General features: G+C 45.9%; 1 protein-coding gene across 1 annotated transcript; it reads right to left on the bottom strand.

The window, feature by feature from the left end:
- Positions 1-1,005: 1,005 nt before the first annotated feature.
- Positions 1,006-4,995, bottom strand: SLC25A4 (solute carrier family 25 member 4). Its single transcript, XM_019422280.2, has 4 exons — positions 4,763-4,995; positions 2,955-3,441; positions 2,291-2,431; positions 1,006-1,453 (listed from the first exon to the last, which is right to left on the bottom strand). Exons 1-4 carry the CDS (start codon positions 4,871-4,873, stop codon positions 1,296-1,298), a joined length of 897 nt encoding a protein of 298 aa, XP_019277825.1. The 5' UTR covers positions 4,874-4,995; the 3' UTR covers positions 1,006-1,295.
- Between the last annotated feature and the right edge of the window lie 5,550 nt (positions 4,996-10,545).

Here is a 10,545-nt window from a genome sequence, read left to right as displayed (position 1 = left end):
CTGTGGCAAAACAAGCAGTGAGTTTTTCTCCTTGGGAGGGAAGAGTGAGTAGGCACAAGAGCTTGGGAAGGAGGGTAAAGAACAGAAGGTGCAGAGGCGCACCCCCCTCAAACCACCCCCCAGGAAAGATACACGAGACGTGTGCCTGCCTTCCAAGCTTGGCCTAGGACGCAGGGACTGGTTTCCAACGAATGGCTAACAAGCTAGAGCTGCATCAACTATTTGGACTTCAGAACCAAAAGTACTTTCCAACTGGAAATTGTCCTGACTTTTCTCTTGCTCACCAATTTATGAGAGTCAAATGCAAAACTGTCTTTGCCTCCAGGTCTTGCTAAGTTGTCACAGAGAAGACTGCTGGCGGGTCCTTTCTATACCCGTGTATCTAACTCTAGCTGTTTTCTTTCAGGCCCACATCTCCTGCCACTCCCCACATTTCATCTGCCCCCTTCTAGTCCTACTCAACCAAGATTACAGTAGGCATTACATTATTTAGTAATGGCCATTTCACTCCTCTCCCTACCCGCATTTAAGCTTCTTTCAGAATGAATTCCCGTCTTCCACAGAGCCTAACAGGTATTAAATACTAACCTGTTAACTGACTCTCAATGGTGTCCGCTTGTGAGACTGAAGCATCACCGTTCTCTAAAGGCACTAAGACAGAACATTCCCTCATCTCACAAAATTCTTGAAACTGCTCAGTGTACCCTCAGAGTCCCCGCAAATTGCACGAAAGCACATAAAATAAGGTGGGATTACGAAAGCTATGATCCATGCCACCATGTTGGAGCCTCAAGCACCATGGTATGAGGTAAGACAGAAAGTGCATAAATGTAAAGTGTGAAAGCCCAACTTGAAGCATTGTAGGTACTCACAAGATACACAGTATGATATCTGACATTCAGAAGCTGGGCCACAGAGTTACAAATGAGTCCTGCTAGAAGATCTGCATTGCTGGTCTTATTTTTAAATCCACACAGCAGTTAGTAAGAACTCAGTAAAACAAGGTGTGTTAAGTGGTCTTTATTGGGGTGTCACATTAGGTTATCTTCTTCATTATCAGTTCTTCAGTTAATTGTACAAGTATGATAAGTTATTTCATATCTGACGTGGGAATTTAAATGTAAAATAAATACAAAATACATCTGTGGTTTAATGAACACTCAATGAAGCATTTTTTTCTGAGGTATTCCTTTCAGTCTGGTTTTATCCCAGATCTATCTTTTTTACTTCCCATAGGAAAAGTCTATTAAACCACACAATGGATCTGGAACCAATGAACTTGAGTTTTGATTACATTAGACGTATTTTTTGATCTCATCATACAATACCAATACGAAAGCTCCGCCCATGCCTCTCAACACATTGGACCAGGCACCTTTGAAGAAAGCCTTGGCTCCTTCATCTTTTGCAATCTTCCTCCAGCAGTCCACCGTCCCAGTGTACATAATGTCCGCTGTGGAAACAAATGTCGGTAAGGGCTCCAGAATTCTGGAGGAAAGAGGCTTTTCCTCTGAAAGACATCTGCACAGTTAGAAAAGTCAGTCACTTCAGCTCTAGGCATCCTGCTAAGCACCCCCTTCCTTGCATAACTAGCAGGCAGCATCTTTTGTCAAGCCCACTCCTTCAACCCAAGATCAAGTGAAGAACTGGGGCGGTTAACCAGCTCACCCACACGTGGTCAAGCTGTACAATCAGGGCATCGGGTGGAGCGGGAAGTATTAAGCTAGACGGTCCCCTTTTTTATGGGTGAGAAAACAGGTGGAGTCTCAGATTCTGCTGCCCAAGAGGACACCGTTAAAAGAGACACAGCTATTAAGCCGAACCATATGGCACTAAGGTTTGACTTTTTGACCTCAAAAATGGCAATTTCCTATGTTTCGATCTATGGCAGCCAAAACCGCTCCAGGCCATCTCACCCAACAAAAACATCCTCTCCCACTAACACCTATAGTAGCAAGATGACAGAAGCAAGAATTATTTTGAAATAAACGAATTAATTCATTTTCTGTGTTTCTGTACACAGGCCCTAAGGGAAAAGGGCCTAAGGCCTCTATAATACTAGTCGAGTCACATCTCGACATCTCATTTTTGATGTTCTTATCCCTTTGATAGAAGCAAATTCTCTTCTCTAAAGGACCAGCTGACCGTGCGAGGGGGGACTGATCGTAAGCTTTCTTTCCTAAGTCCTTATCACATCATTTTAACAAGGAGAATAGTGAAGACTGGAAGGAGCACTGACTGGTGTTCTCCTTGGGCAGAGAAATAAGAGACCCACAGGTGTCAAGCTTACCCCCTTTCCGGCCAGACTGCATCATCATCCTACGGCGGACAGTGTCAAAGGGGTAGGACACCAGCCCCGCGACCGCTGTCACGCTCTGGGCAATCATCCAGCTCACAATAATGTGCACATTCTTGGGGTCAGGCAACATCCCTGTGTGCAGAGGCAAGAAGCCAAATGGCTATGAAGTGATTTCTCTCAGCAGCTCAGCAAAAAGCAGGAAGGGATGGAGAAGAGGCTACCATGCCTCCAACTCCATGCCCTACCCTTCTGGAAGGACCTGACCTTTGTGGGGCGCCTCACAAATAACCAGGCAGCCAGCCAAAGCTGGGGGCTGCCCTCGGGATCCAGGGAACCCCGAGTTCTGCCCAAGGAACAGGGCATGTGAAGGAGGTCCCCGAGTTCCAAGTCGTGAGTGACAGAGCTGTGGCAAGGGGGAAGCAGGCTCCCCTTCTCCCTCTCTGAGTAACTCCAGGCCAGAGTTTATTTCAGTAGAGGACAAGGAGAGCCCTTTAGCCATTTATCCACACCGTACCACCTCATTCAGAAGCTTCAGTTTAGCCCAGGGGCTAGGGGAGAAAAAACCCAAGATTAATAAATAGAAGGTCCTCTGTGAGTGACAGACCCCTAGGGACCTTCCTCCTCCCCACTCCGCACCCCGAGGCCCCTCTCTCACCCTTGGCAGTATCATAAACTCCAAAGTAGGCAGCTCTGTAGATAATGATGCCCTGGACAGAGACGCTGAAACCCTGGTAGAGACCCTTCAGGCCATCAGACTTGAAGATCTTGGTGAGACAGTCGCCCAGACCACTGAACTCACGCTGGGCAGCACCCTTGCCCACGTCGGCAGCCAACCTGGTCCTAGCAAAGTCCAGTGGGTAGACAAAGCAGAGGGAGGTGGCCCCAGCTGCCCCACCGGAAGCCAGGTTACCGGCAAAGTAGCGCCAGAATTGCTTATGCCGGTCCACGCCCCCCAGGAAGATCTGCTTGTACTTGTCCTTGAAGGCGAAGTTGAGGGCTTGGGTGGGAAAGTAACGGATCACGTTGGCCAGGTTACCCCTCCAGAAGGAGAGAAAGCCCTGCTCCTTGGGGATTCTCACCACACAATCAATGATCCCTTTGTACTGCTTCTCAGCACTGATCTGTTTGCTGGCATGCTGGACCTGTGGGGGGAGGAGAGGGGAGGGTGGAAGGAATTGGGTGAGGACGGCCAGAGTAGGGGGCAAGGTGGGGGGGGGATGGAAAGAGGATAGGAGGAAAATGAATGCTTACCACTCCCTGATTTTCTTTCTTAAATAAATGGGGAAATCAGATATCAAGTCCAAATAAATATGTCGGCTAGTTGGATAACAAGCCAAAAAAATCCAATATTGCCCCACTTATCAGGGCATTTGAGAGAAATGGTTCTTCCCCAAATAAACTGAAAATATTTCATTGTAAACAGAGTCATGTATGCACTACATTTTCCCTAGGTTCCAGAACTGTATTGGGGGCTCAAAGGGAGGTAAAGGGCCCTGCCCTAAAGGGCCCCTGCTCTAATTTAACAGACAGGATGGGCAGGAGCTAATGATTCTTCAATTTCACGGAGTCTCCCTGGAGACCAGGATCTCTGAGTACTAGATGCTCTAACAGAAGAAGGAGAATAAATCCACCAGATATTAGAGCGTGAAAAATTTCAAGCAGATTATGCAAGTAACTAATTATTGAGGGGTCTGTTGCTGTTTGCAAGTGAGCAATTTGTTGGGGTTTTTCTTTATGATAATTTTGACTCCCAAACTGAGGAGGCCCAGTTTCTCATTGAGGGGCCCTTGCCTTCGGGGCAAGTAGAGAAAAACACGATGGAGATGATGATAAACCAGAGATCAGGCTGCAGAGGAAAAGATTTGGGGACAGGGTAAGACAATCTGAATTTACTCTAAAAACTGCTACTTAATCTGTCAAAACCTGTTTCTTCCGCTGCGAAACCGGGGAGAAAATTCCTTACAGAGGTTATGCAAAGATAAATAATATATATGTCAGCCTACAGCGTTAGTGCGTGGGTCACAGTAAGCTGGCTTTTGAGTAACAATTATTTTGAGGTTTTTTATTGTAGACGGTGGATGCACGGGGGGAAAGGTGCAACGAACACTGAAAATCAAAAGGTGAGGCCGACCTATGAGGCCTAAGCGGAGCGTCAGTGCCGTCCCAGGAGCAGGATCTGGCTGGCGGTAACCCACTCGGGGTGGCTTTCCATATATAGACACCCGAACGCAGGGCGCCACCCGACACCAGGAATCTGCTACTGACGCTGGACCTGTCTCTACGCAGAGGGCACCTTCCCCTTCCAGTAGGCCGGGCGGCGGGGCCTGTGGCCTAGCACAGATTTGCGGCGGCCGGCCCGGTCCCCGCGCCCGCGCGCCCCCGCGCCGCTGCAGCTCGCCCGCGCCCCGCGCGCCCCGCCGGGCCCGCACCAGGCTGGCCGCGCCGCGCCCGCGCCGTCCTTACCTGCAGCAGCAGTTTGACCCTCTCGATTGGGGCGACCGCGGTCTTGGACACGGCAGCGGCGACGCCGCCGGCCAGGAAATCCTTCAGGAAGCTCAAGGCGTGATCAGTCATGGTGACAGCCGGGCGCACACAGCCTCCGGGAGCCGCGCTCTCGCTCTCGCCTCCGCCCGGCCAGGCACGGCCGCCCGCTCTCCGTCCCTTGGCGACGCGAAGGGGCCGCTCGCGTCGCCCCGCAGCCCTCCTTATATCCCCCGCCCAGTCTCTCGCGAGAGGAGGAGGGACCCCGGGGCCGTGCGCGCCGTGCGCATTGGCTGGGCAGGTGCCTGGACACCCCCTCGCCGTCCCCCTCCTCGGCAGAGGGCAACCGGGGCGAAGGCGCTTCCGGGAGGCAGGGGTGGGCCGGGGGCTGTGCCTTCGGCTTGGGACGTTTAAAGGGCAAATTCATGTTATCTGTCCCGGCGAGCGGAGGGAACACCGTGTCTCCGCAGCATGTGGGCCGCTGTATTTATAGCACAAGGAGGCTTAGGCTGGGGCCGACCTGGGGACCGACGCCTCCAGCAGGGCTTGCTTTAACCTCGGGCCTGCACGGGACCCCCTCCTGGCCAAGGGATTTCAGGCTGGGTTCCCCCCCCCCCCCCCCCTCCTAACGGTTTCCCTCACCAGGCTCACTGCTTGGATTTGGGCCCCTTCGGAGTTGCGTGCTCTCGAAAATAAATCAAGATCCTCCAAAATAAATGCTAACGTCGCTTGATGCTGTGATTACCTCATAATCTGGCAACCTGCCGAATCCCCTCTTCCCTCCATTCAGTCATTCAGTCATTGATCCTACCATGAAATACTTAGTCCTGGCATTCAATGCCACCAGGAAAGGTCGAGTGCAGGGGGGACTCCAAGAACGGGGGCCTTACAGGACACTTCTTTTGAAAATCCCTTAAGGGCTTAATGTGCTGTTTTGCTGTCAACGGAATCTCAGGACATTTTCTGGGCAGAATGTTCTCAGGCAGCTGTCGGCTTCTTGAGGGTCACTGCTGTTAGCCTTTCTATTGGAGTTGCTGGGTGAGTGTGGTATGGAGTAAGAGAAGGTCGAATCCTTGACTGTATTTGCCCCCTTTTTAATAGGCACCTGGGACATATGCTCTCTAGTCTTAGGAAACTGATTGCAATTTCGTGTCGGGTTGTTGGGTTTTTTTTTAATGTATTACTATGAACTTTGATTTTCCTACTTTTTTTTTTGTAGGCCATTCATATAATCGTGCAGGTTTTCAAATACAGCTGTTCCTTCCCCTAGAATGATTGCGATTGGCTTTTAACTGTAAACGCTCCACTCAAGTTTCTTCCCATGTTTGTACATTTGACAAAGTTTATGCATTTTTTCACAAGCTTGCTGATGAATGCAGACCTCATGTTAGGTAATTGAACTCAGCTGTGTGACGCCCTGGGTATGGAAACTTCGGCAGAGAGAGGTCACTGGTTGGGTGCCGGGACCACAAAGGGTATGCATTTATCTGAGGTCGGGCAGGCAAGAGTCCAGAAATCTAGGTGAGCAGTATGAAGGCTAGCCAATGCACGCTTACCAAGGTCAGAGCAGGCAGAAGGTTAAGAATTCAGCATAAACGGAAAAGCCATTTATGCATTCATTCAACAGTCACGAGCATTTATCGTGTACCAGGAACAAAGTTTGGCCCTGTGCATTCGCTATGAGATGGTTCAGTCTCCCAAGAAACTAACAGTTTAGCAGTGGACATATTTATCCCTTGTTGAGCTTTATTTGGTACAGCTTCACATACAGATTTTCATGGATCAACAAAATGCACATGATAGTGTACTGGGTTCCATTCTGCTAACATTGAGCAGTTGCCTAAACCATTTTCCTTATGCGTTAGAGATGTTTCTTATTTTCACTATGAAAAATAATGCTGTTACATACTTGCACAAAGTTCATTTTCCCCTTTGATTTTTCCTTCTCTTTTCTCTTTCCTAAAGTGGAACAGATTAAATGCCTTAAAAGATTTTTAGCTCTTGCTACATATTGAGAAGTTGCTCTTCAGAAATAATGCAGCCCGCCGGCAGGGTCAATGGGTTATGGATCCTCCTCCAACACTGTCTTAAAAAAAAAAAAGGCATCTTTTAGTTATTTGTGCCATTTAATTAGTCCTAATTTGCACATCTTTGCTATGGAACTGCACATACTCCATGTGATTCCATTTAGTTTGTCAGGGTTTTCCTTTTGTATAAATTTTTTTTAATTAAAAACTTTTTAACCTTTTTTTTTACTTTATTTATTTATTTATTTATTTATTTTTTAATTTACATCCAAGTTAGTTAACATACAGTGCAATAATGATTTCAGCAGTAGATTCCATAATGCCCCTTACCCATTTAGCCCATCCCCCCTCCCACACCCCCTCCAGGAACCCTCTGTTTGTTCTCCATATTTATGAGTCTCTTATGCTTTGGTCCCGCTCCCTGTTTTTATATTATTTTTGCTTCCCTTTTTTTGTAAATTTTTAATCTTCGGTGACTGCCTATGGCGTGAAAGCAGAGTATGTATCTGTATTTATAATTCTTTATATATTTGGAGCAATAAATATGTGTTGAGCAGTGTTCATTTTGTTTTCTTTTGATACTTAAAAAAAATTGTTTTAATGTTTATTTTTGAGAGAGAGAGACAGAGGGTGAGCAGGGGAGGGGCTGAGAGAGAGGGAGACACAGAATCCCAAGCAGGCTGCAGGCTCTGAGCTGTCAGCACAGAGCCCTACATGGAGCTTGAACCCATGAACTGTGAGATCGTGACATCCAACGTCGGATGCTTAACCAACTGAGCCACCCAGGCGCTTTGATTTACTTTTTTTTTCTTTTGATACTTTTTATTACATTGATCTAACAGTGCTATATATTTAAATACAAGCAGATCCCTGTTACAATGATATACTTCATGTTCTGATATAAATGTATCTCTTTCGCAGAATAGTCTATCTGTCCTACTAGCCTATTTCCTTCTACTTCTTTTGATCTCATCTCATACTGTACCATTCTCGGGTATCCCAACACTAAATCTTAAGTAGATATCTCCTTTTCTCCATTATTTGTCTTAGATTACTAATGCTAGTTTGTCATATATGAAGTTCTTAAGTAGTTTTAATGAATGAAATCACCACATCGTGACTTATTTATTTGATCACCGATCTTCAAAAAAATAAGACAACTTATATGTGATTCTACAACCACTTAAAAAACAGAAAGTTTTGTCTGCCTATATGTCTGGATTTGTCTTTCCTCTCAAGGTATTCAATTATTTAAATATCACTAGATAATTTTTAATAGATATTAAAATGAAATATTAACATATTCACTCAGGAAGTATTATCATCTTTTTACACTTGATTTTACTAGTCACAGTTTTTTATGTTTTCTAAATGGAAGGTATCGCATTTCTCCTTGGCTTCTGTCCAATTATCCCGTCGTGTCAGGTGACCTATAGCTGGAATCCTTGACAAGAGGTTTTCCACGGAAATTCCTACACTGTCCTCTCCCTCCACGGGCTTTCTCAGAAAAGAGAGGCCTCAGATGTCCTCAGGAGCATGAGCTGCCCGCGATCACAAGATCAATGTATCACTTACACGGGCAGGGCAGAGAATGGCACCCAGCAGAACATGTGTCCACCTGCCAGTCCCAACACTCTGTGGCTTTCTGCCAGCATGAGAATGGCCAGGGTATCTAGGAGATAAGAGAGACAACTCTGCCTTCAAATGTGCCATAGAGTCCTGGAGGCTGGCGGGTGGGGGGACAGGGCTATAGAGAAATGAGAGCAAGGTATTGAGCCAGTCTCTTTTGAATTTGAATTTGAATTTTTAAATTCATGTTTATTTATTTTATTTTGAGAGATAGAGAGAGAGTGAGCATGAGCAGGGGAGGGGCGGAGAGAGAAAGAGAGAGAGAGAGAGAGGGATAGAGAGAATCCCAAGCAGGCTCTGCACCATAAGCACAGAGCCCCCCGTGGAGCTCGATCTCACGAACTGTGAGATCATAACCTGTGCCAAAATCAGGAGTTGGAAGCTTAACCAACTGAGCCACCCAGGCGCCCCATCTTTTTGGCTTTTTTTTAGTGGAAACTTTAAGGAATCTTTGATATTTTACCAGACTCGGAATAGAGAACGGGAGCTGCTAGAGGAAAAGGTACAGGAAATAAAGAAAAACACTTAAGGGTTTGCTGATCGTGGTGATAATGCAATGCCCGTGTGTAGGTATATATCTAAAACTGTTAATAATTAGTACATACCATTACTATTTGTTAATGGTAAATTTCCCCATTAAGCAAAGAGGAATTAATTCTGAGAACTTATTGTTTTGATGGCATAAGACCACATATAAATTTCTGAATTTCACTCAAAAGTATTCACACTGATGCATTGCTTCCAAAAAGGCAAAAGAAAAGAAATGCAATATTTCTCTGCCATTCTTGCTCATTAGCTTATCAAGTGAGAACAATGCCTTAATTAACAAATCCTTTATAACCAGGTGCCATTAGAGTAAAGTCCTTATCAAAGCACACACACACACACACACACACACACACACCACATACCTTTGTAAGTAGTGGGTATTCCTACAAAATGCTTCAACTACTAGTCCCTATTATAGCTAATGCCAGGGAAAATTATGAAACTACAAAATGTGTCTTTTTTTTTTTTTTAACCCACTGTTCATTCTAGAAGCTTTTTACCCTTTAGTGGTCCACTCCTTAGGGTATGCGTTTTCCTCCTACTCTCCCACACCAAAATAGAAATGATCGGAACCATTAGCACCCAATTGATTCACTCATTCATTTACTTTTTTTCTTTTTCATCTCTCAACAAACGTTATCGGATCCTCACTTCAGACACCCAAAACTTTGTAGGGTACTGGTGATATGAAAATCAGAAAGGTAAGAGTGTGGTGTCTACAAGGCCATTCCAGTGCAGGGGGTGACAGGGTCCAACGAGGGCTCCGGTTGTCTTCCCAGGTGAATAACTTTCAATGTGGCACCTCAGAGTTTGTGTTTTTAACGGCGTATGAATGCTTCTGAAACAAAAAGCTTTGCTAGAAAGATTTTAGGCACCATTATTTAAAGGCTATGATTTCTGGGGGCAGAGGAGCCCCTGAATCATAAAATAAATAAATGGTCAGAGGGACTTGTTTTCCTGGAAAGCCCTTATCCCTGGAGAGTTCGCTCACTGGGCTGCCGGAGGCAGGGGAGCCTGGCACCCCACTCCCCAACTAACACAGGCAGATCCCCTCCTTCCTAAAGAAAATTCCATAACTTCTCTCCCATTCATAATCTTAGCACCCCTCCTTACTTTCTCCAAGACTCCAACAAGCATATTCGGTATTTTATGGCGCAAGTAAGCTTAATTGTATGGATAGTAATAACGCCTCCGACTATAAGTATCTATCTACCTTCCATGTGGACACTTCTCGTTTCGGACTTGCATTCTCTGTGAATAAAGCCATTATTCACTGGGAGTTGCCTTGATTGATTTTTAAGTACGTCTTGAACTGGCTTCCCTAGTAGTTAGTGTTTCATACAACCTACCAACTGTGTTTTTTAAAAGTTTTTGTTTGAGTAACCTCCACACCCAACGTGGGGCTTGAATTCGTGACTCCAAGATCAAGAGTCGCTCACTATTCCTACAGAGTCAGCCAGGCACCTCCCCCCACCCCCCCTTACAAATCATTTTTTTTTAATTTTTTTTTTTAACGTTTATTTATTTTTGGGACAGAGAGAGACAGAGCATGAACAGGGG

The sequence above is a fragment of the Panthera pardus genome, unplaced genomic scaffold (genome assembly GCF_024362965.1).
Source record: "Panthera pardus isolate Hobbes unplaced genomic scaffold, ASM2436296v1 HiC_scaffold_13, whole genome shotgun sequence".
NCBI classification, from domain to species: Eukaryota; Metazoa; Chordata; class Mammalia; order Carnivora; family Felidae; genus Panthera; species Panthera pardus.
Note: the sequence above shows the minus strand (reverse complement) of the source record. Positions and strands in the feature narration are given on the sequence as shown.